Source organism: Peromyscus maniculatus, chromosome 6, assembly GCF_049852395.1.
Source record: "Peromyscus maniculatus bairdii isolate BWxNUB_F1_BW_parent chromosome 6, HU_Pman_BW_mat_3.1, whole genome shotgun sequence".
Classification (NCBI taxonomy): Eukaryota; Metazoa; Chordata; class Mammalia; order Rodentia; family Cricetidae; genus Peromyscus; species Peromyscus maniculatus.
Window position 1 is genome coordinate 89,189,234 of NC_134857.1, and position 26,003 is coordinate 89,215,236.

At 45.9% G+C, this 26,003-nt stretch overlaps 2 protein-coding genes across 21 annotated transcripts in view; one reads left to right on the forward strand and one right to left on the reverse strand.

Moving 5' to 3' along the window:
* Window positions 1-19,434, reverse strand: part of Gpsm2 (G protein signaling modulator 2) — a 58,955-nt gene extending 39,521 nt beyond the window's left edge. Inside the window, exon 1 of one of the 4 annotated variants that reach the window (XM_042279741.2) lies at window positions 19,101-19,434. Coding sequence is in view for 1 of the 4 variants with exons in the window: in XM_015998131.3 (XP_015853617.2) it covers window positions 1,239-1,540 (302 nt within the window). In the remaining 3 variants the exon portion in view is untranslated. Of the gene's footprint in view, window positions 1-1,238; window positions 1,556-17,614; window positions 17,687-19,100 lie in introns of those variants that run through there. The other 3 variants (XM_076574833.1, XM_015998131.3, XM_006979456.4) reach the window with 3 other exon arrangements.
* Aknad1 (AKNA domain containing 1) overlaps window positions 19,417-26,003 on the forward strand; it is a 35,424-nt gene continuing 28,837 nt past the window's right edge. For 5 of the 17 annotated variants that reach the window (XR_013052305.1, XM_076574838.1, XM_042279749.2 and 2 more), the window contains exons 1-5: window positions 19,417-19,557; window positions 23,082-24,167; window positions 25,295-25,334; window positions 25,480-25,625; window positions 25,746-25,808. Coding sequence is in view for 16 of the 17 variants with exons in the window: in XM_076574838.1 (XP_076430953.1) it covers window positions 23,142-24,167; window positions 25,295-25,334; window positions 25,480-25,625; window positions 25,746-25,808 (1,275 nt within the window). In the remaining variant the exon portion in view is untranslated. Of the gene's footprint in view, window positions 19,721-20,197; window positions 20,261-23,081; window positions 24,168-25,294; window positions 25,335-25,479; window positions 25,626-25,745; window positions 25,809-26,003 lie in introns of those variants that run through there. The other 12 variants (XM_076574845.1, XM_076574843.1, XM_076574841.1 and 9 more) reach the window with 8 other exon arrangements.

Consider the following 26,003-nt stretch of genomic DNA (forward strand, 5'->3'; position numbering starts at 1 on the left):
CTTAGTGATGGAACTCTTGCCTAGTGTTCACATGGCTCAGGGTTCAAATCCAAGCATAGAGGCGGTGGCGTGTGGGAGCCACGCTTAAAACTACTATATTCCATTACCTTTTGTAATTAGCCTAGCATTAAATCTCAGATTTACATTAAAACATATTTGTAAAATTGTATGTCTGACTTAATGAAAATTCAGTTAAACTTCTTTTCTGTGGGACATGCTTCCACAACACTCCACATTTTCTAGGTTCATAAGCAGTCCGATCCTTGAATTCTAAGTTAGAAATAGCTTGCAAGAAGAACCTAAGAAAGCCTGGAGAGAACAGTGAAGGGATTGGCCCGGCATCCCTGAGCCCCCACCCTCCTCAGTCAAACGGCAGCGATTGTCCCCTTTGTACTCCGGCTACCCAGCCGGTGTTCTGACATGTACAAACTACACACAGAAGCGCTCTTTATTCGAAGCAATCATGATGGCCACTAACATGTCGGAGAATTTTCAGTGTAACCTTCCAAAGCAGCAGCCTGAAAATTCAGCTCCGTTGGTGACAGGCACTTCCAACACAAACCACACAGCTCTCCAATCAATAGGCGCCACCGAAAGTCAAGAACGCACCTCTTCTAATTCTACAGTACGGTTAAATTATGCATTGAGGCAAATAAAAATTTCCACCCTTACTCGTTTCAGCAGAGTTCAAATGATAACTAGCTGAAATTACCTAACTGTCTGCCATTAACATACAAGCAAACTGGCTTTCCCACTTTTCTTTTGAAGGTAAGGTTTACAGGTTTCGGGGAAAGGTCTCGACATTTTACGCCTGCTTTAAAATTGTTTGCAACAATCTATCCATTTCACCAGCCAGCAGAAGACCGACAGGTCTGAGTTCCCAAAGTTCACGAGTTTAAATGGGACTTGAAACAACTGTCTGGTCTGGAGACCGGGGGGGGCTGGCGACGCGCTTCGGATTCGATTCCACGGGGAGCGGGCTTTGTACCCTGATGCCTGTCTGTCTGTTCCGCTCGGGAAACGCGTGAAGTCGCTGCATCCCAGCAAATGTTTTCAAGATCTGCAGAACCAGCTCCCCAGGCTCCCTTCATCTCGAGGAAAACAGTCGGGCGCTGGTGCCGGTGCGGGTGCTGAGCCCCCCGCGGAGCCCTGAGGTCCCAGCGTCGTCCCAGCCCCCGTCACACGCCCCCCAGCCCCGACACACGCCCCTCTCGGTCGGCCCCTCAGGCTCCGCTCACCTCCCTCCGGCCAGCGGCGGCCGGGAACGCGATGCCGCTGCTGCAGGGGTGAGTGCCTCCGGCCGCGGACTCGGGACCGCGGCGGCGCTTGCCCCAGGCGGGTCCCCGCGGCGGCGACGCCGAGCCAGGCAGGGGCACCGCGGGAGGCCGGCCCGCGCCCCCGGCGCCCGCCCCCGGCAGGTCACGTGGGCCAGAGCTCCGGACTCCCCCCCGCCCCGGCCTCTCCGAGGGTCCCAGCGTCGGCCAGCAGCCCTCAGCGCCTGCGCTCCTCTGCGCCTGCGCCTAGCTCCAGGCTCTCCCATTCAAACCGACAACGCCCCGCGTCTTTTGGACCGGCCAATGGCGACGGCGGGGCGGGGCCGGGCGAGTAGGGGGCGGGGCCAAGCGAGCCGTGGTTCCCTCGTTCTGCAAACCTGCTAGCTTGCCTCCCGGGCTGTGGGGCTCGGTCCTGCTCTGCTTCCCGAGCGGTCCTCCGCCACCGGACTAGAAGCTTATTGTTCTCGAGTTTCTCCTTCAGACGCCGAAAAGTGGAACAATAAACATCAGAGTTCAGGCCGGGTCTAGTTCAGACTTTGAACGCCGGAGCCCCACGCCAGTGCCTCCTTCCCTGCGGGCTCTGTCCCGCCCCGGGGAAGTCTTCCAAGAGGCAGATGTGAGGAAGAAAGGGGCCTGTGTGGAAGGAACAGAGGGTCCCGTGTGAAAGTCGGAACAAGGAGCCTCAGTTCTTGAGACTGTGTCACAATTCTGGCGTTTCCAGCTGTTGGAAAAGCAAGCTTCCTTTTGAAGTCAGGAGCGCTGGTTCCCGGGAAAAACAAGAGAGGCGAGCTGACTCAGCTTCAGCAGCTACATTCCCGTTCCATTATGTCTCCATATCGAGTTCACCAAAGAATAGATCTTAGTTTGTTCTTCATAAAATACTCAAACTAGAGTCTCTCTGGTGTGAAGTTGATGATGTCAGTTACATTATATTATAGCCATTGGTTATTTTTCCACTGGGATGAAATTTTAATGTTTTACTGGGTTGGACACAAGAAATCCTGGTTTCAGTATCTCTCTGGTGATGGCCATGACCACTGTTCCAAGGAACTTTTCTCCTTAGGTGTGTGTCATGGAAAACTGTTTCGAGATAGTGTTGGCAGCCAGTAGACCTGGATTTGAGTTTCAGCTCGGGGCCCCTTCCGACTGGGTGATCTTGAGTAAGTTAGGCGTCCTCTGTAGCCTTAGCTTCCTCACTTGTAAAACGCAGATAATGAGCTCTCCTCTAATAAGGTTTGTTATGATGCTTCAGGAGGTAAAGTTTATGAAATGGTTAACATCGCTGCTGACACATCGAAGCTGCTGAATAAATGAATGGTACCCTTATTGTTATTCTCAGCCAGCTCCCTTAATACCGGGTTCTTAGAAACAACTGAATTAGCTGCTTGTACTATTTCAGAGGTAGGTATTATAATTCTTCCATATTCATAAATTCCTTGTGGTTATTGATATGGTAAAGCACAATGGAAGTATTTCAGTGAACCATTTCTTTCCTGCATCTCTTCTCTGTAGATTTGACTTTCTGTCTCTGCTATCAGTTATGTGCATCTTCCTAGTCACTCAGGTTGAAGGGTCTTGCAAATCATTTTTCCAAAAACATACATACATCAGACTGTGCATTCTTCTACTTGAAAACATTTAATGGTCAAAAAAAAAAAAAAAAGTAACAAGAGCTGGGTGTTGATTGCCTCACATAGCTTTAATCCCTGCTCTTGGGAGGCAGAAGCAGGTGGATTTCTGTGTATTTAAGGCCATCCTGGTCTACAGAGTGAGTTCCAGGACAACCAGGGCTACATAGTGAGACTCTATCTTTAAAAAACAAAATATATATATTTACATATATACTTTTTAATAAGTGCAATTAAGAGCATTTTATATATAATATATATCACAGACTTTGAAACAAGACATAGATCATAAAATAATGTTTAAATATTTAAAGAAATAAAAACACGAAAATAAGAATGAAGGACTACAAAAAACAAAATATATATTAACAAGGAAAATACCATGTTTCAATGATGCTGGTGGGACATCGCTGAGAAGTTAGAGAACTCTATCCTATGAGAATGCTTTTTACTTTTAAATTGTAAAGATTTAAGTTTATTTTTATTCACCTATATGTGTGTGCCTATGTGAATGATGCCATATGGGAACCAGAGAGGACATGGAATCCTCTGGAGCTGGAGTCACAGGCAGCTGTAAGCCACCTGATGTGGATGCTAGGAACCAAACTTGGTCCTCTAGAAGAGTTAGGCCATCTCTCCAGTCTTACCTGCCTCTTAATTTTAAATTAAAGCTTGTCAAAAACAAACCAACAAACCTGGAGCATTTTGCTTTAACCTGATTTTGGTTTGATGGTATTCCCAACCAGTTAGGCAAACCAAATTATCTTTAGAGAAGCCAAATTTAACCAGATCCTCAAAAAATTATATAGAAAAAAGTTCCAAGAAATGGGAACTCTTCATCAAATCAGAATTTACACAAAGAAACATGATAGCTTATACAAGGAATGAGAATGTCCACAGAGGACAAAAAGGCAGCAGAATCTAGCCACACAGACTTTGAAACTGAAGTATGACACATATCATAAAATAAGAATGTTTATTTAAAGACATAAAAGTATGGATCAAGGACTTAAAAAAAAAGGCAGTTTTTAAAAAAGAATCCAATAAAACTTCTAGGGAAACAACTGAAATAATAGGGAATAAAGCAATATCAAAGAGGGAAACAACTGAAATTTAAAATTCAGTGCCCAGGTTTGACAAACTAAGAGACCGATGGATGGAGAGCCGGTGAACCAGGAGGTACAACCCAGGACATTTTTGTTTTGTTGTTGTTTTTCTAGCTAGGGTTTCTCTGTGTAGCCCTGCCTGTCCTCGAACTTGCTCTGTTGGCTGACCCCAAATGCACAGAAATCTGTCTGTTTCTGCCTCCCGAGTGCTGGGATTAAAGGAGTATGCCACTACTGCCCGGCAAAATATTTCCAAATAAAAGAGAAATGTGAAAAATAAAAAGATGGTCCAACGCATGTCTGGTCAAAACGTAAAATGATAGGCTAGAGAGAGGGCTCAGCACCCGCATGGTGGCTCTACAGCCATCCATAACTCCAGTTCCAGGGGATCTGATGCCCTCTTCTGACTTCCTTGGGTACCAGGCATGTGGTACACACATTCAAGCAAAACACTCATAAAACGATCTAAAAAAAGTTTAATTCAAAGATGAAAGCTGGGAATATTAGCTCAGTGGCACAGTGCTTGCCCGGCACATGTATGACCCTGTTTAATTCCCAACACCGTGTGTGTGTGTGTGTGTGTGTGTGTGTGTGTGTGTGTGTGTGTGTGTGTGTGTATTGCAGGGCACAGTGGTGCATGCTTTTAGTGCCAGCACTTTTCGTCTCTTTATTAAGTTGATTATTATCTCAGGTATTTCATCACAGTGACAGAAAGCTAAATAACCCTGCCCGGTAAACAGCAGAACCGATCTGTCTCAAGGCTATGCTTTTGATATCTCGCTTTATGCCCCCTACTAATTCAAAATGAAATCACAAGTAGAGCCCTATGTGACTGACAAAGGATCAATACTAAATATTTAGTATGTAAAGAACTATTAGGGAATTAAGTGATCTAATATAAATACAGGCAACAACCCAGGAGAAAAGCACAGGGCTGGACCAGCGCTTGGCAATGGGAACTCTAGGCCATAGTGTGGCTTCACAGGAACGTCAGCCTCACCAGCTTTTGAATAATGCAAACGAAACAGCCGTGGGATGACCTGGAGGCTGCCAGGCAGCAGATGAGGCCAAGTGCTTTTGATCCATGTGGTGCCATGTGCAAACGAACTACCCTGTTGCTCAGAGGACCACTGAGTAGGGTAAGTCACAGAGAAGAGAGGCAGGAGTCTCTATGACTGTCCTGAGCCTAACTTTAAAGAGTTGGTTCACTGCTCTTGCTCAGATGTTCTCCTCTGAAGATAATTCCTCTGTTTTATGGTGCTATTATCAGTCTTAATTATGGGATTGCAAATGTGCCCAGAGGTTCCTTTGGATGGCATATCCTAGCAACCTAAATCATCATCATATAGAATTCTTTTTACTCTTAGTGGTTACACTCCACCTCAATTATTTGTCACGGATGTTTCCCAGACATTGGCTTTTGAACCAGCATGACCCTGTAGGACCTTTAGCTCAGAGATATAAAGAACTAAGTAACTTTTTTTTAAGGACAAGGTCTTGCTACTCTGTCTACTCACCTCATTGATCCCTGTACAAGCCTCCGTTCCCATCCTGTGGATGAGGGAGAAAAAGGTTCAGATCCTCAGACCACTTACCAAGGTTCTCAGTAAGACGGAGCTTAGAACCCAACCCTCGTTTTTATTGTTGTTTTGATTTCGAAGATGTTGTTGCATGTTTTATCCATTGGGATACAGTATATACATGGAGGTCAGAGAACAATTTGCAGGAGTCGTTTCTCTCCCTCTGTCTTATGTGCCCTGGGGGTCAGACTCAGGTCCTCAAGTTTGGCAGCAAGCCTCTACCCGCTGGGTCATCTTCTCTCAAGCCCCATTTTGTTTTATTTGAGACAGAGTCCTGCATATCTCCGGATAGCCTCAAACTCACCATGGAGCAGATGATGACCTTGAACTTTTCTGTTCCTCATTCTACCTCCCAAGTGCTAGGATTCCAAGTGTACGCCACCACGTGCTGAGGATCCAGCCCAGGGCTTCATGCACGCTAAACAACCTTTCCACCGACGGAGCTACATCTGACGGGGCTACAACCTCAGCTTCGTGCATTTGTTGAGCTGGTGGTTTTCCACTCTCCTCACACACACCGGCGGATCTTCTCCACACCCGCCTCCCCCACCTCACTGCTCTCATTCACTTCTCCTTTCCCATCAATAGTTGATGCCCTTATAAATGTCATCGCAGAGATACTGAGAGCTTTGAAGGCTTGTAGCGGAGGACCCTGCCCTAGTGCTGGGGTGAGAGAAGGTTCTGGAGTGAGTGACATGCTAAGAGATGAGGAAGAAATAGGTAGGAAGGAAAGCAGAAAGAAAGTGGAGCATGTGCCTCACACAGAAAGAATGGCGTGAAGAAAAGGCCCACAGCGGGCAGGGAACAGTGTATTTGAGGAGGGGCAGGCCAGGGGCCTAAGAAAGAGTAAGTTTGAAAGTAGCTCCTTTGGGAAGAAGATTCTGAATGTCATCACTCACTGTACCCACACTCACCCAAACTACCCAGGAAAAGAACAATCGTGATCTTTCCATAGCAAACGGGTTCTATCTTTGCTTTTTGTTTTAAATACACGACAGTCTCATTGGCATGTGGGATGGACTCATGTTGTTCAGGACTGTTCTGTGTCTTGCTTCTAACCCAATCTGCAGGTATTAAATACCAGCACTAAGTCTCCATTTCCTGAAGCCTCCGGCTTTGACCTGCCTTCCTTCTGAGTACCAGCTAGCTGCTCTGGTTTAGGCTGCAGGAGGATGACTCCCACCAACTTTTATAAGTAGTTTTGTCCCTTCTTCCAGTGACCTTTGAACTCTTTACCAGAGCTCCTTCCCATATAGACACATTGATGGTTCCAGCATTTACCAATTCCAATTCCATAATATAAAAGTTGAATCTCCACTATGTGCCCAGGTTGGCAGAACCTAATACATAATAGTGACAGGGACAGAGTAAAAGACTTAGTTAAAAGATGGCGAGGAGCTGGGTGGCGGCGGCGGCGGCGGCGGCGGCGGCGGCGGCGGCGGCGGCGGCGGCGGCGGCGGCGGCGGCGGCGGCAGCAGCAGCGGCAGCGCACGCCTTTAATCCCAGCACTCGGGAGGCAGAGCCAGGCGGATCTCTGTGAGTTCGAGGCCAGCCTGGTCTACAGCGCGAGATCCAGGACAGGCACCAAAACTACCCAGAGAAACACTGTCTCGAAAAAAATAAAAACAAGATGGCGAGGAAGCTCAGATAGGAAGTGGAGGTGACGAGTGGGAGAGTAAGGACCACCCACCTAACTAAAGAGGCCAGAGGCAGAAGGGCTTTTCCAGCAACGTATTCAGAGACATAAGGGTATAAAGCACCAGGGGAGCTTGGGAACCCATGGGAGGCTCAGGATTCCTGAAGCCAGACTGTCGAGTGGGTGTGGCCAGAGGGCAAGTGGGCGGGGTTAGCAGCCTCCGGCCACAAAGGAACTCCTCTTCGATGCTAAGGAGCTTTGCCTACGTGGGAAATAAGACTCTCAACTCCTCACTCTTCTTGAAACACCAGTATCTGAATGGGGTATTTGAGCTTTATAGATTAGGTTACTCTGGTGCGATACATGCTCTCATTTATGAAGTTCTTGTGTGCCTTGGAGGATTTTAATGTTGTAAGGCTTCGTTTGTGTGGCGGAACTAGGAATTGTTTAGGGTATTAACGCTTGCAAGGCAAATACTCTACCGCTGAGGTACTACTACAGCCCCCTCCACACTTTTTTTTTTTGAGAGAGTATTTCATGAAGCCCAAACTGGCCTTAAACAAGTTATGTAGCTCAGGATAGCCTTTAACTCCTGATCTTCTTGCCTCTACCTCTCAAGTGCCAGGATTACAGGCGTGTGCTACCATGCCCAGTTTACGTAGTCCTGGGGATTAAATCCAGGACGTCGGGGGGAGGGTATTTTAATTATTTGAGTATGTGAGGGGGCTAGGGGGTATCTTCACACGAATGAAGGTTCCCTCAGAGGCCAAAGGCATCCGATCTCCCTGGAGCTGGAGTGACAGGTGGTTGAGAGCTACCTGGCATGGAGGCTAAGAACTGAACTCAGATCCTCTGCAAGAGCAATACAACCTCTTAACCTTTAAGGCATCTTTCCTCCAGCCCTGAATCCAGGGCTTTGTGCACGCTAGACAAGACACTACCAACGGAACCATATCCCCAGCCCACACTGTGTTATTCTTTTACAGCTTGCTGGAACTAGAGCCAGCATACAATAAATAGTATACATTTAAAGGCAGGTTCTGACATACATACATACATGTGAGGTAAGTTCTTTAAGAAAACCAATGAAACTATCACTACAACCGATTTATTCATCTAACACCTCTTAAAGTTCCTCTTGCCTTTTGGAAATCCCTCTTCCTGCTCCCTAACCTCCACTCTTCCCTAGGCAACTAATTATCTACTTGTATTATCTGAAATTTTGTATAAATAGAATGTGATATATAGCCTTTAAAAAAATTCAGGTAGCATAATTAAGATTCACCCTTGTATTTGCAACTATCAAAACTTTAATTAAAGTTTGATTTTAAACATTAAACATTTTTGAGATATGCCCTCCAGTTGTATCTACTACACCTTAACAAATTCTGGTGGTTCCATGGGGTAACAAAGCCCCACATCAGAATAGGTATTGGAGGTTAAAGCGTCCTCTGGAGACACAAAGGATGCTGTTTGGGGATGAAAGGATGAAAGTCGTTTTCTAAAACACAAAAGAGCACCATAGTAAATCAAATGGTCCTCAAAGAGGTCCACATGCTAATCTCCCAACTGTAAATCTGTTACCCTCCAAGTCAAAGGGGATTGTGCAGACATGACTAAGGGTCTCCACGTTATCTGGGTAGTTCCAAGATAACCACAGGGATCCTGATAAGTGATAGAGGGATGCGGCAGGAACATCAGAGGCAGCAGGATGGAGGATGCTGTGATGTCATTGAAGATGGAGAAAGGGGTCAGGGTCACAGGATGCAGACATCCCTAGAAGCTGGAAAGCACAAGGGGACGGACTTCCCCGCAGCCTCCAGAGGGAACTTAGAATGCCAGTGCTTTGACTTCTGATCAGTGAATCTACTGACTTCCAGCTTCAAGTACTGAAAGACAACAAACTTGTTCTGTACTGTGTCACTAAATTTGTAATCATTTTATGTAAGGTTTATTTGGAAGGTCATTATCTTGTATTAAGCTCTCGTCTGAAGCCTCAGCAGGCCACACCAAACCAGGATTATATCATTCATGCTAGGTGCCAGGTAATCAACATGAGCCTGGATCAAGGCATAATTTTAGCTAAATGTTTTCCTCTCCCTTGAACAGCCCATGAATGCAGATGGTGACGCCATTAATTCCCTCCTAGTGTTTAATTAGGTTTGTGATGTGACTGGATGTGGCCGAAAGCATGTTTCAGGTACAGAGCGCTGCTGTGCTCTGAGCAGATCATAGTTTCCAGTACAAAATCATTCAGCATCATAATGTTCCCACCTCTGAAATGATGGCATTGCTTGAGAGAGGAGAGAAATACCTCACCTAGAGTTAGCTAATGCCTATTAAGCTTACACAAGCTTATCTTAAAAAGCTAAATGTGGATTGTTTACCTAAAGTATGGGCGTCACTTCCACTTCCGGTATGTAATACAGAAGCTGATACTGTCCCGTAAAGGTTGGCATTTCAGCATCAGCTGAGCTAATATTTTCTTCATAATCATGGGGGTTTCTAATTTATTCTGAAGAGTTATGTAGGTTTGTTTGTTTACAAGAGTTATGGGAGTACTGATAACTGCCTTTTTTTTTAACTTTATAACAGGTTTGCATTTCAAATCCTTAGCTTTTAAAATGATACAGATTAGCTGAAAGGCTAAGATTCCTATATAATAGCTATATAGTTTATTTTTTTCCTGACAATTGTAGGGCTTAAATTTGGGGTCACTGGGATGCTAGACAAGTGCTCTACTACTGCGCTATACCCCCAGCCCTTTTAATATTTGGTCACACAGTTTAATTCATTTCATTCTGTGTGCATACATTGAATTGGTGGGCACCCCTGTGCCATGACACCTGTGGCAAGGCCAGAAGACAGCTTTGGGGAGTCTGTTCTTTCACTGTGTGGGGTCAAGCTCAGCTTGTCAGGTTCGGCGGCTGGACCATCCCACGGGCTTCAGTTATATTGCTTTCAAGCTGGTATTTATGAGACATTATATGGCAAGCACTGCTCTAAATTCTACGTGTGTGTTAAAGCTAAAATAGACACAGCCCAACCCTAATGCACTGCATTTATTTGTTTACAATGTTCCCAATATATAGCTGGCTTAGGATGGCTCATGCCGGGGTGAGGGTGGAGGAGGATTAGTAAGGCCCAGGACTTTGGTCCTATAGTACATTAGCTTCCACTCCTATGTGTGACAATAGTAGAGGAAGTAAACACATTTTCTCCTTTTGTTCTTAGAGGAATTGTGGAGAACAGAGGGAAACCCCTGTGACTGTGTATAATGGAAAAACCCCAATGCCTCAGACCCATAGGAACTGGTAAAGCCGTCCCCCAGGTCAGGGTCAGGGTCAGGGTCAGGGTCAGGGTCAGGGAATTGGTAAAGCCTTCCTCCGGGGTGTGTGTGTGTGTGTGTGTGTGTGTGTGTGTGTGAATGCTGCCAGAGTGTTCAGAAAGCGTGGCCTGCAGCTTCCTCCTCCAGATGTTTACAGTCTGAGACTGTCTTCTGCAAAGAGACAAGCTAGGCCTCCTGGGCAGCACATCATCAACATATATATGAAGATACAGCTTTACAGCTGGAGAGCTGGATCCAGGCTTAAGAGCATCTGCTGCTCTTTCGGAGGACCCAGGTTCAATTCCCAGCACCCAAATCAGGTGGGTCACAACTGCTTATTAACTCCAGTTACAGGGGAGCTGATATCTTTTTCTGGCTTTAATGGCACTTCATGCAGATACACACACCCAGGTACACACACACACACACACACACACACACACACACACACACACATACACACCAACAACAACAACATATACTTTTTTATATAAAAGATAAAGGTCCTGGAGAGACGGCTCATAGGTTAATAGCACTGACTTGCTCTTCCAGAGGACCAGGGTTTGATTCCCAGCATCTACATGGTGGCTCACAATCATTTATAACTTCAGTTCCAGGGGATCCAGCACCCTCTTCTGACCTGTACCTGGTACACAGACATACATGCAGGCAAAACATCCATACACATATAATAAAGCAATAGTGATTTTTTTTTTAATTAAGATACATCTTCAGGCTGGACATGGTGGGTCACACCTTTATTCCCAGCACGCAGGAGGCAAAGGCATACAGATCTCTGAGGCCAGCCTGGTCTACACAATAAGTTCCAGGATAGCCAGAGCTACATAGTGAGACCCTGTTTTGAAAACAAAACAAAGATGCAGCTTCACTTAGGCCACTGAGACAACTCTTTTGTCTGGGAGGTACGCTGTGTCTAAAAAGTCATCCTCTCTTTGCTTCTTATAGTTCTGTGCTAGCCTAGGGCTGGAGATGTGGGCTCGGGTGGTGGTGTGCTTGCTTGGTATACACAAAGCCCTGGGTTTGATTCCTAGTGCCTGTAATCCCAGCACTCTGCGGGTGGAGGCAGGAGGATCAAAAGTTCAAGGCATCCTCCGTTACATAGTGAGTTCGAGGCCAACGTGGGACGCATGAAACGCCATCACAAAAGTTTACAATTTTCATTTTAAAAAGTAAACCTTAGTTGACCACAAATGTGTTCAGCACCTGAGACAGAATATTCTAACAAAGGTGAACACAGACAATCTTTTCCTAGGCCTGTGTGCCCTGTGTATTTTTCTGTTACTCCACATCTTTTGCTCTTTGAGGTCATTTCCATATTGATCTGTGTGATCTCTATTGTACAATACCAGAAAAATAGCAGGTGTGGCCAAGGAGGCAGGTTCATTTTTCCTTTTTCTCATGCGCTCTCCCAAGCCAGTGCCTGTTAACTTTCTCCCCAAATTATATGTACTGCACACGCACACTTTAGTTTCTCCCCAAATTATTTCATATGTATTGGACACGTACACCTCAGTTTCTCCTGTACTGTATGTACTGCACACATACACTTGCTTGGTTTCTAAGCTTTTTCATGTGTACTGAAATGTACTTCTTTAGGCCTCGCCGCTGCCACCGCCGCACCGGCTTTCAACTTGCCGACACCCAAAGTTCTTTCTCACTTTCAGGTCTTGTAGACTTGACACCTCAGTCCAGAACATTCTGTCTCTTTGCTGTGGGAGCCTGTTTTCAGGTTCCTCGTGGCTTTACCCAGCAGGTCTGCACAGAGGATGATCAGGACCACGGGCCTGAGTGCAGGAGTCTGAGATGGTCTGTACTTGGCTGTGCTGGGGGGGAGGCCTTTTGCTCCACCCCTTGACATCTCTATAAATACCCTGGGGCAGAGACAGTCGGGGCCTGTTGGAAAAGGTTCCAGACCCTCTCGAGGCTATCCTTTATTTCCTATCTGTTTATCTCTGCAATATAAATCCTTCTGTCCAATATTTCCTGCTGTTCACACTCAAGAAAACTCTGGGGAGCTGTGAGGTTGGTGGGTAAACGCCCCACACTTCGCATAGCTGACTTTGGGTCCCTCCAGTCCCTCAGGCTCCAGTCTGAAATGCTTGTCCTCCCAGAACTCTTTCCTGCCTCGACATTGACAAGAAAACCTTTTCTCTCTAATATTGTTTTTCTCAGGAGTTTTTTTCTAACCTATTCCCCACAACCCTTTCCCCCATTCACAGTAAGATACAATATTTAAAACATCACATGTAATAATGGATGTTTGTAAACTGATTACAACAGTATCAGGCACATAGCGATATGGTAAGAGTTTGGCTGGTTGGTTTGGTTGATTTTGTTTGTTTAGATGGGTCCAAGGCTGACCTGAAGTCACTGTCTCTATAGCCCAGGATAATCGTAAATTCCTGATCCTCTTGACTTCACCCCTTGGATGTTAACACTACAGGTGCATGCTACGTGGCTCATTTGATGCTGGGGATCCAACCCAGGGCTTCATGCATGCTAGGCAAGCACTCTACCAATACCCCTAGCACATATGGGATTTCACTATGTAGCCCTGGCTAGCCTGGAACTTGCTATGTGGAACAGGCTAGTTTCCAACTTGTGATCCTTGGCCTCTGCCTCCTAAGCGCAGGCATTGTTCACATGTCCATCTCTTGGGCCCTTGAGATAGCTCAGTGGGTAAAAGTGCTTCTGTCAAGCCTGGAGTAGGTCTCGGGGGCCAAACTCAAGTCTCCAGGCTTATGCGGAAAGGGCCTTTACCTGCCGAACTGTCTTACTGGCCCGGAAGTTATTAGTATAATACTTCTTTAAAATCTAGTGTGTTTAAAATCTTATGAAGAGATGGGTCTGTAAAAGCTTTTCCTTTGCAAGTGTGAGGACCTAAATTCAGATTCCCAGAACCCATGAGAGAAGCCAAGCACAATGGCCCACCCGTCTGATCCCAGTGACGGTGAGGTGGGAAATAGAGCCTGGCCTACGTGGTGAAATGCCAGGCCAGTGACAGACTGTCTCAAACACGTGGAAGGTGCCTGAGGACCTACATGGGAGGCTGTCCTCTAACTTTCACACACACATACCTGCACCCCCACGCGCATCCCCTCACGTGAATGTATACATATCCCATAAACACTTAAGAAGTCTATGGTGAGAATTATTTTTCAGAAAATCAATTGCTTCCCAAGTGTTCCCTGAGCATGGTCAAGGTCCATGGGTTATGTATGGTGCAGATTAAACTGTCTATGACGAGAACAGGGCTACATGAACAGGAAAACTGGACAAAACGACAGCGAAGAGAAGGTGTTTCTCCAAATGCTGGTTTGCTCAGTTTCAAAGACTTTCAAAATAGCCTCTAGGTGAACGCTCTCGCAGCTGGTCACCGCATTCATGCCCACTCGTGGAAGAACGGTGGCCCCAAGCCTGACTATAAATAATGCACCCACCTGGCTCTCGAGGGAGGATTGATCTCTTGCTCCATCCCAGTTTCCTGCTGTCACTCCACAATGACAAGAGGAAGCTGGGCCACCACACAGAATGAGATACAGTTACCGTCATAGACACCGCATTTGTGGGCAGCCAGAGGGCTGAGAGCCAGTTAGCGGGTCGGATTACCAGCTGGGAATCCAAGGCAGCCCTCACGGAGGCGGTCTCATCACATTACCTCTGCAAATATTTTAATCTAGAAACACCATAGACTGGATACAAAAACCCCTGACTATCTGACCCCTGGGTGTGGCTTGGGACTTATTTTGAACCAGCTGACTTTTTTCCCCTCGTAGATAAACAGAAATCCACAGCTAGAAATAAAGGCAGAGCACATAAAGATTAAGAGTGAACCACGTGTTTCTCTGACTACTCTGAAAACAAAGACAAAAAACTTTAGATCACATCAGAAGCTCCGTGAGACTTCTCAGAGCAATCCCTTGCTTAAAAGGACCCGGGAGAGGCGACACACCACAGTTCTGAAGGGCTGCTTTTGTTCTGTCGTTCGATGGCAACCAACTTCCGGTGACCGAAAGAAATAAAACATGACGACTTCGAGTTAAAGGCTGGCTCGCCTGGATTGCAAGACTCCTCACCGTGGGATGTTGGGACCCCAAGATGCAGGTGAGCTTCTCCTGCTACCACCCCTGTTTTACCCACAGTGCTGACTGTCACATTGCCGTCTGACGACAGGGTAGCATGTTACATTGTGCGGGACAAAATGTGACGGAACGGGCCCTCGAGGCTCCTGATTCTAAGTCAGTCATATTCTAAATGACAGTATAAGAAAGAGTTCGGGGGTGCGGGGGGAGGTTCCCATCACTGTCTCTAATAGTTAAGCCACACTGTCATTTCAGTCAGCACAGGTGGTCTCAGAAGCGTGGGTTTGGGATCATGAGAGGGAGGTGGCTGAGCTGATGGGTACCACATGGGGAGGGCAGGAGGGAGATGAGATTTAAGAAGTTGTTCTGGCTTTCTCTTCCACAGCTGGGCCACAGACATCTTCCCATCTACCTGGCTCGCAGATCAAAAGATGGGGGCCTCTGAGATCAAAAGATGGTCATGGAACTGTACCTGGTGGTACAGGGCCACGTTTCCAGCTGTGAGGGAGGCTGAGCAGGAGGAGGATCACAAGCTCAAGGTGGTTGTAGGCTGTAAAAGTGAGTCCCAGGCCAACTGGGCAACTTAACTGAGACCCTGTCTCAAAAAATAAAATGAGGGCTCAGATGGAAGCTTTGTCAGTAAAGCATTGGCTAAGAATACAGGAACCCTGGGATTGCATCCCCAGCATGAATTTGTCATGATGAGGCACACTTGTAATCCTCCCCACAGCGGGTAGAGACAGGATGTACTATCATAGTTCATGTGGAACCATCATTGTGGGATCCTGTCATCTTTTTGAAGATTTCAAAGTCACTGTTAGGCATGGTCATGGTTCCCTGCAGACTTTTTTTTTTTTTTTTTTTTTTGCCTCCTCTGTGGTTTGGAGCAATCACAGTCTGATAAATGTCTGTCTCTCGGAACCATGAACATTCTTCCCTAGAACAGAAAATCTTCACCACATTTTCTCCCCACCATCTGTCTTGCCAAACTTTTCCAAACTGACCTTTGCCGATGCTTTCTTGTAACACGATGGTCCTGGCAATTTTTCTCTGAACCAGCAGTAATAAACCTTTCGTCCCAGGTAGCAGCATCACCACAGTCACCAACATGATGAGAAGGAGCCAGCAACTCGGAGCAGCTTTTGCCTCCATGGTCCCACCACAGTTTGTGGTTCAGCCCGGGCCGAAGCTTCTCCCAAGCCTCCTAGGCTGGCCTCAAACTCAGAATTCTCCTATCTTTGCCTCCTTCAGTAAATCCTACTGGTGTGCGCCACCACAACCAGCTGAGTGTAGCTCAGGCCTGAGCTGGGGCCCACAAGGCCACAGGCAAGCAGCTTTTTCATGAATTCGTACCACAAATGTTGGGCACCAGATGTAGCAGGAATCTTAACAGTTCTTATTAATAAAATCAAACCTGAGGCCAGTTATTGGGGTCAATGCTGGTAGATCAGAGAGACAGAACAAGCCACAGCTAACCTCACCTGGCCAATTTCTCAGCTGGTCTTGTTTCCTCAGACTGGAAGCCTCTGTGTCCTCATAGCCAAATGGCTCTCAGCTGAACTGTGCTGCTCAAAACCTAAAATCTGAACCAGCCAAATGCTTCTAGTTTCTGGTCCTCACGCCTTATATACCTTTCTGCCTTCTACTACCACTCCTTGGGATTAAAGGCTCGCTTTCTGGGATTAAAGGCGTGAGTCACCATGCTTGGCTGTATCCTTGAACACATGGATTTCTGCCTAGCTCTGCCTCCCAAGTACTGGGATTAAAGGCATGTGCTACCACTGCCTATCCTCTACGTTTAATATTGTGGCTGTTCTGTCTCTGACCCCAGATAACTTTATTAGGGTGCACAATATTTTGGGGAACACAATACCACCACATTTCCCCTTTTTTGTCTAAAATTAAAAAAAGCTTATAACTAATACAAGAAAAATTATGTCCAATAAGTATATACAATATACACAGTCAAAATTACATTAATGATGTCTAGTCCACTAACATTTGACAGATTCAGACAAAAAAACTCCATTAATATATTAACAATATCCAGTCCAGTAACATCTGATAAACTCTAAAAATTTTCATTACTTATCTTATTTAAAACAAGTAATTCCTTTTTAAAAGTATTTTTCTTTCCATTATAGATTCAGTAATCTACCTTTTGTCATTTTTATATCTTCCTCTTTTTCTTTTTAGTGTAGATTCAGTCATCTACCCATTTATCCTATTATTCTTTATCTTTTTTCTCAGAATAGATTCAGTGATCTATTTCATATTCATATTCTTTTCTCTTTTTTCTTTCTTTTTAAACAAAACCTCTGAATCTAATCTCCATGTTCAGCTTTTTTCCTGACCATTAACAATTAACAACTTGTAACCAACCATCATAAACAATGACAATATCCATAACTCATTAAACAACCAAAAATCTCCCATCCCACCTCTTGGGAATGTGGGTGTTGTTTTCTTAAAATTACTTCCTCTTTCTAGGGTGAAGGCATCTTTAGGGGATTCTGAAAAGAAAATTTTGGGGTTAATTGTCAAGTCCTGTATCATTTGTCCAGTCACAATAGGAAAGTTCAGGACTTTTCACAAGTCCTTGCGTGAGTAGTCTGTTAGGCTGGATCATCTCAGCTAGTCATCTCTAAATTGTCCTGACCAGTTTGTAGTCCAAAGTCCATCTTTCCATGGTGTTAATCAGCTTTATTATGTACTGCATAGTTTTATGTCAACTTGATAAAAGCTAGAGTCGTTTTGGAAGAGGGAACCTCAGTTGAGAAAATGCCGCCACTAGGTTGCCCTATGGGCAAGCAAGCATATGGTGTGTTTTCATGATTGATAATTGATGTAGAAGGACCCAGTGTATTATTGGTGTCTTAGTTACTGTTCTATGGCCATGAAGAGACACCATGATCAAGGCAACTTATAAAAAAAAGCATTTCATTGGGGGCTTGCTTACAGTTTCAGAGGCTGATTCTGTGACCATCATGGTGGAAAACATGGCAACAGGTAGACAGGTAAGCATGGTTCTAGAACAGTAGCTCTGAGTTTATATCTAATCCACAAACAGAATGCAGGGGAGAGAGGGAGGGAGGGGAGGGAAGGGAGGAAGAGGAGAGAGCAGAGAGGAGACAGCAGAGAGGAGAGAGAGAGAGACTGGGCCTGGTATGGGCTTTTGAAACATCGAAGTCCACTCCCAGTGACACACCTCTTCCAACAAGGCCACACCTCCTAATCCTTCTTAAACTTGTCCACCAATTATGAACTTAAGGGGGCCATTCTCATTCAAGCAACCACAATTGACAGTGTCACCCCTGGGACAGTGGTCCTGGGTGCTTTACGAAAACAGGCTAGGGGCTGAAGAGATGGCTCAGAGGTTAAGAGCACTGGCTGGTCTTCCAGAGGTCCTGAGTTCAATTCCCAGCAACCATATGGTGGCTCACAGCCATCTGTAATGAGATCTGGTGCCCTCTTCTGGCCTGCAGGGATACATGCTGGCAGGATACTGTATGCATAATGAATAAATTATGTATATATGTATATGTATATATATAAAAGCAAACAGGCTGAACAAAGAGGCCAGTGAGCAGCATTCCTCTGTGGCCTCAATAGTTCCTGCCTTGTTCCTGTTCCAACTTACCTCAGTGTTGAAGTGTGACCTAGGAGTTGTAACATGAACCCTTTCTTCCCCGATTAGTTTTGGTCACAGTGTTTTATCACAGCAATAGAAACTCTTTTTTTTTTTTGGTATTTTTTGAGACAGGGTTTCTCTGTGTAGTTTTGCGCCTTTCCTGGAACTCACTCTGTAGACCAGGCTGGCCTCAAACTCACAGAGATCCGCCTGCCTCTGCTTCCCGAGTGCTGGGATTAAAGGTGTGCGCCACCACCGCCCTGCTAGAAACTCTTAAGACAGAGGTTAGTACCGGGAACGGAGTATTGCTGACAGACCTGACCATGTTTGGGGGAGGATCGCGGCGGTCCTGGTGAAAAAGCAGGCTGAACAAGCCATGAGGAGCATGACAAGAACCAGTGTCCCTCCATGGCCTCTGCTTCAGCTCCTGCCTCCAGGTTCCTGCCGTGAGTTCCTGTCCTGACTTCCCTCAGTGACTCCGAGTGTGACCCAAGAGCTGTAAGATGAAATAAACCCTCTCTTCCCCCAGTAGCTTTTGGTCATGATGTTTTACCATAGCAATAGAAATTCTAATAGACACAGGAGCATCAGAAGTTCAAGGTCATCCTCAGCATCGAAGGCTGGGGATGTAGCTCAGTGGTAGGATACTAATATCTGTGAGGCCCCTGGTTCAAGCCCCAGGTACTACAGTACAAACAAACAAAAACATCACCAACAAATCCAACCCATGACCCAGTGATGAAAACAGACCTCCCAGGATGTGAAGTGATGCTATCATGAAACCGACCCAGTAAACAGAAGAAACACCACCTACCAGCCGGAAACAAGGGTCAGCCGACCGACCTTTGCCTCTACACTGTGGTCCCCCACCTCCAAACTGAAGATATCTTTGATTTCTCAGAATCCAGCTATTCCAGCCATCCTCTCCTCCACGGGCAAGTTAGTGGGCTTAGGCCAGCGCTTCGGCACCCAGTTCAGAGTTGACGATGTCGTAAACCACACTGGGAAGAGCTGTCAGCCCAGTGGGCACCTGCACACCTCTGCTCAGGGCTGGACTAAGGTGTTCTCACAGGCTGGGGCCCCGGGGCTCCTCTGTCCCACAGAGTGACTGCGAGCCCCCGCTGAGTTCACAATACTCGAGTCACTGTGGGGGCAGTTGTGATGCCAAAAGTTCTGTTGGGTTCTCACCAGAATCTCTCAGAAGACACCTTCAGATTCCAAGACTGCGCTGGGTGGCATCGCGAAGATGTTCCGGTTCTTTCCAGCTGCCTGTAAGGGGCTTGTTGGGATAATCAAAGGATGTGGGGTGCCTTGTTCTAGAAAAGGGCCTTGTGACGTTCTGGGTGTGCACCCAGGGAGACAACAGTAGTTCTGAAGCTGGCTTTTCTGTGTGTGATGAGGGAATTCCTTGGACGTCTGGCTCATCTTTGTGAGGTCTTTCCTTTTTTCTTTTAACAGTGTGTGTGTGTGTGTGTGTGTGTGTGTGTGTGTGTGTGTGTGTGTGTGTGTGTGTAGAGAGAGAGAGAGAGAGAGAATCTGTGTGACTGTGGCTGTGTTGTGCCACACCATGTGTGTGGAGGTCAGAGGACAAATCTCAAGAGTTGGTTTTGTCCTCCTGTGTGTGGTTCCCAGGGTTTGAACATGGGGCTTGTACCTTTGTCTACTGAGCCATTTCTTCAGCCCTTTATCTTTCTTATCTGTTTGTCTATCATCTATCATCTATCTATCTATCTATCTATCTATCTATCTATCTATCTATCATCTATCATCTATCAGCAGGGTCTCTATGTTGCTCTGGCTGGCCTGGAACTCACTCTGTAGACCAGGCTGGCCTCGAACTCACAGAGATCTGCCTGCTCTGCCTCAAGTGCTGGGATTAAAGGTGTGCACCACCACACCCTGTAGGTCCAGCTGCTCAGGAGGCTGAAGCGGAAGGGCCATGTAAGCCCAGGAGTCTGAGGCCAGCTGGCTATAGTGAGTTCTTATCATAGAACAACAGAAAAGGTAGATGAGGAGGAGGAAGAGAGGGAGAGAACACTAAACGACTAGATGCCTTCCAGCTAATGGTGGAGGCGGAAGAACCAGGTCCAGGGCTGACTCTAGCTCTCCCATTGTGTCTTCGTCTGTCCCAGGAAACATTTCCTGCTGCCTTCGGCTTGGGCTGGAGTGACTCGTAATTCTGCTCACACAGATGTGCCTTCCCGTCTGCAGTCAGCGTCCGCCTCTATACAAATGGCAAAGTAATCCTGTGGCCATGGTCTCTTCCTCCCCTCCCCAAAGCAGTTTTCACTCTTTAAAATCCGGGCTCTGTAACACTGGCGTGCAACCACAAACTATGATCTTTGTTTGGTGTTTCCCATGTGCCTTAAGTTTCTGCTCCTCTTTTTTTTTTTTTTTTTTTTTTTTTTTGAGAGGGTGTGGGGAGGGAAACTTAGTTCAATGTTTTTCTTTGTCAAGCATATTATTTCAGCCTTTGAGGTTAACTAATAAATCACAAGTTCTTGGACATAAAAATCTGGATGAGGAAGGACCTCAAAGATCTGTTCACTTAACCCCATCATCAGATGGGCGGGACTAGCCAGTGGTTATGGTCACCCTGCATCAGTAGAGCTCAGGACCTGACTGGTGCTCTTGGGGAGCAGGAGCCGTCTAAAAGCTGAGGTGATTTTACTACTTCTAAGGTGTTCATCAATCAAGAGCGGTCTTCTAAATGAATGTTGTAGATTTTCTGTAGCAAAAAGCATTTGTACCCAGTGGCAGCCAGCTGTACCCTGACCATTTCCCAGTAATATCCCCAAGACACTTGGCAGCCACCACCCTGCCCTCTGGGCTATGGCAGCTGCTAGGGGCTTGCTGAGGCAAAGCCTCCCTGGCAAGCTTCTGGCCTGGGCCCCCCCCCCCCCTAGAAGAGGGATGTTTGGCTGCAGCCTGTCTTCCAGGTATTCAAAAGACCCCACCTGTGCACATTCCTGTCAGTCCTTCTATGCTGGTGGTCCCCAACTTTCCTCATGCTGAGACCCTTGAATACAGTTCCTCATGTGGTGGTGACACCCCCCCCCCCCCGCCATAAAATTATTTCGTTGCTACTTTGTAACTGTAATTTTGCTACTGTTATGAATCATAATGTAAATATCTGATATGCTGGATATCTGATGTGTGACTCCCAAAGGGGCCACAACCCACAGTTTGAGAGCCACTGTTCTGTGCTCTTCTAAGACACAACAAGAGGAAACCACTGGAAGACAGCTGAGGGGAAAGAGCACTGAGACCTATGTGAGGTAAAGTAAGCCGGGCACAGGAAGCCAAGTACTTGATCATTCCTATGTAGAATCCAGAAAAGCTAATCCCATGCTGGGGGATGGCTGGGTCAATAAAACACCTGCTGCATGGCACGGGCAGTTGAATTTGATCCCCAACACCCATGTAAGAAGCCGGGTGTGCTGTGAGGTGCCTGTAGAACCAGTGCTGAGCAAGCAGAGGTGGGAGGGTCCTCGGGGCTCAGTGGCCAGCCTGTCTAGTCAATTGTAAACACCAGGCTCAATGAGAGATCCTGTCTCAGAAACCCCACATGCACACATGTTCAAGCACACCCCCCCACAAACATATGTTCATTCAATCAGTGCACACATACACACCACACCACACCACACACACACACACACACACATTGAAAAGCTGATCCCATAGAAGCAGAGAGCAAAACAATGGTTAGCAGAGCTGTGGCAGGGATGGGGAGGACCTGGTCAATGGCTACAAAGTTAGTCTAGGGAGAGTATGTCCTGATATTCTAGTGCACAATGAGGCACTTGACAAAGATAAATATTTCAAAATAGCTCTCAGAAAAGATTTTTGTTTTGTTTTTCGGGACAGAGTTTCTTTGTGTAACTTTGCGCCTTTCCTGGATCTCGCTCTGTAGACCAGGCTGGCCTCGAACTCACAGAGATCTGCCTGCCTCTGCCTCTCAAGTGCTGGGATTAAAGGCGTGCGCCACCACCGCCACCCAGTGAGAAGATTTTTAATATTTCACTATAAAAAATAATGTGTTCAAAGTGATAAATAAGGTACTCTTAGGCCCAGTGTGGTGCTGCTCGCCTTTAATCCTACCGCTTGGGAGGCAGAGGCAGGCAGATCTTTGAATTGGAGGCCAACCTGGTTAGCATAGTGAGTCCCAGGTCAGTCAGAACTATACAGTTAGACCCTGTATTTTTTAAATGCTACTACTTCATATACGTATAAAAACATCATATTGTGTGCCACAAATATTTGCAACTATTGTATATCAATTAGAAAATAAAATACTACTTTAGAAAAGGCAACAGAATGGAGAACTTGAGTGGCCATGTCTGAGCTGAGCCAGCTTCAAGCATCACGTGACTCGGAGACGTCAGGGATGTGTAGATAAGTAATGGGTAGCAACTCTAAATAACCTGTTACCTGGGTTTCAAGCTCTCACTCTGAGAGAACAACTCCACATTTGATCTTCACCAAAAGGCTGAGAAATGATGAGAACAAACGCCAAATGGAACCTCCCAAGAGAGTGATCAAGATATGGTTAAGTACAGAGCACATCTCCTTAAAATTTAATGGCTAAAAATTATTACCCTTCCCTCACCCTTTTTCTCAACAGTATTTAGGATGAGTCATCCTTTGGTTGAGATTTCTGCTTTCAGGTCTGTAATTGAATTTCTCTAAATGAAAAACATCTGTTTCTGTTCCTCCACAGAAACCAGAACAAGCATTGTTTCATACATTATTCTGATACATTTTCTAATGAAGCTGTTTTCTCTTCTGACAGCATAGAACACACAGTGCAGACATTCAATGAAAGCCAGACGACATATTGTGACCATTAAGAATGCCAAGGCCAGGCAGCAGAGGACCACAGACATCAGCCCACACCATCATGGACGAAGCCGACTTTTCAGAAGACACAACCTGTAAACAACAGGAAGACTTGCCTTACGATGGGGTCTTCTCTCAGATGAAGATGTGCAGCTCTTACAACTTGACCTCAACAAACAACAACCCTGCTGTCTGGGAAGACGTTGTTCTGTCGGGAAAGGACCCTCAGGAAAAGTCTGCCTGCTGTAAGATGTGCCAGAACACAGCGGTGGTCACTGCAAATGTTGTCAACAACAGGCATGATAAAGATAAACAGTGCACCTTGGCTTCTTGTGGTCCAGCTAATAAAGGAGATGCCCCAAAGTCACACATTTCGGATGTTTTACTCCATCGACTCTCCAGGGAGCAATTCTTAAGGGGACAAGGCCCTGGCTATGAAAATCTCCCAGAGACCTTGCATGCTGACCATCTTGATGACACAGCCATTCTTAAAAGTGTCATTTCACGTTATGGAAAGAGCTATTGCCCCAAGGAACAAAGTCCAGAATTCACTGACCAACCCAGTTCCAAAAGTGGTACAGAAAATAGCAGTAGTTCCAGCTTCTCTCCAGGCACAACAGGAGATAGTAGCTCTCCCTTAGAAACACCAGTGACTGCTGGGCAGAGCCACCAAGAAGCTCCAAGCTTTCTAAGTAGAACTAAAGGTCCCGGTGATGAACACAGAAACTGCCAAGGGCAGACACCCCAGAGATGGCTGACTGAAAAAGCAAGTTCAGGCCACCGGTTCAAATACAGTCCAGGTCAAGTGCATTACCAGCTTCCAGATTTTTCTAGGGTTGCTCCCCAAGTGAAAATCCCTAGAAATACCATAACTAATAAACCACTTACAATAGCTAACCAAGCCAGCTTTTCTCCTGGGTTGAGAAATAAATCAACAGTTGTGCAAGATAGTTTAGGAGCCATGTCTGGGCCAAATTGTGTTAGAAAACATCAACCAGAGCAAAAAAGGAAACTTACTGAACCTTCCCAGGAAACCCAGGTAAGTGGAGAACGGTCCCTAACAATACTGATGAACTTAAGAAATGTATTGGAGAGCATGGTGGCGTGTACCTTTAATCCCAGCACTCTAGAGGCAAAGGCAAGAGGATCTATGTAAGTTCAAAGCCAGCCTGGTCTACATTTTGAGCTCCAAGTCAGCCAGGACCATAAAGGGTCCATTTCAAACAAACAAACAAACACCCCAACAACAACAACAACAACAACAACAACACACACACACACACTTGCAGCCAGTAGCCCACCTGACCTGACTGGCTGTTTCCTGTCCTAGAGAAATCTACATTCCTGTGATATTGGGAGGCTTTGGGGTTCCTCTTTCTTCTTACAAGAGCACCTTCATACGTGGCCGGCTCTCAGTGGCCCGTGGATCGTGGGATCAGAGTAGATGTCCACTTATCTCTCCTCAGCAGTGCTTGAATTTGTCAGTGTGCTTGAGGTCAAGCCTCTGATATTTTCCCCCACCAGTCCTATCAGCTTAAATTAGAGAGCTGGACCCAATAGGTTTCTTTACTGGATATATCCATAATGGTCAGAGTCAACGTTGAACAGTCGTGTATCTCTCTGGCATGTGTGTTTCTCAAGACCCTAAGGTGAGTCACTCAAGAGTTTAACCCCTGTCCAGTCATCCTGCAGCAGTAGGAACCACCACCATCTTGATGCGGTTAGCATTTAATGCATATTGTATTATTCCTAGAATCTGGCTGCCATGTTTGGTATTAACAAGAGCATCAGCAACAGAGCTGTGCCGAGATTGACAGTGGTCCTTGCCCTCATGCAGCTTACGTCTAGGAGAAATGCTGGAGTAGTCCACATGTTAGTGTCAGCACATTCATGTGTGCCCCAATTAGTCCCTAGAGTAGCCCTATAAAGTACATTCTCGACTGTCCCCACTTTACCACCGAGAACTTGGAGACTTAGAGCAACAACAAGCAGTGTCACTCAGTCAGAGTTACAGTGTCACAGAGAAATTCTACCTCAACACATCGATCACAGCTTGGACCATAGCTTTGTGCTGCCTCCTCAATGACCAGGACACAAGGCATTCTGAACAACAGTGTCACGGGTCAGTCTTCAGGACCAATGCCTTCTCACTCTTTAATTTTGCAGATGGAGCCTGCCACACACACCTGCCAAGAAGCTCTCACAGGTAGTGTCTTAAACTATTATTTAGAGAAGCATTTTGAAACCTTAATAAAAATGGTGCTCATTGTCACAGATTCCTATTTGTAAGATTTAGTAAAACTGTGCTGAGTCGAAATGAATGGTAGCCAAACTTAGCCTCTTTTGCATAGGAGTTAAATCTGTGAAATGTCACTTGAAGTTGACACCAACAACTCAGAGAGACCCTTCCCTAAATTCTTACATATTTCAAAAGATCTCCCAAGGAAGACAGATGTGCCAGAAACTGAAAGAACAGACTGACCAACTGAAGACTAAGGTAATACTTATTGTGTGTGTGTGTGTGTGTGTGTGTGTGTGTGTGTGTGTGTGTGTGTGTGTGCACCAAACAAAAGAGGCCATGCCATGAATGAAATATTGCATTTTTTTAAAACTGCAGATACAAGAATTTTCCAAAAGAATAAAACAGGACCCTCTCTGCCATTTGCAAGACATCAGACTGGTAATGAACTTAATTCAGTTTTTTCGATCTTTATTTGGGGACTCCAGTGGGTAAATGTGGAGGCTTCCACGGTACTGGACAGTCTGTACAGTGGTAGGAATAGAAAGGAGGAAGGAAAATCAGCCCATCTTAGTTTCTAGAGCTACATGGTTTAGAATTCTGTTTCTATATGTATTTATCCTTCTTTTCTTCTCA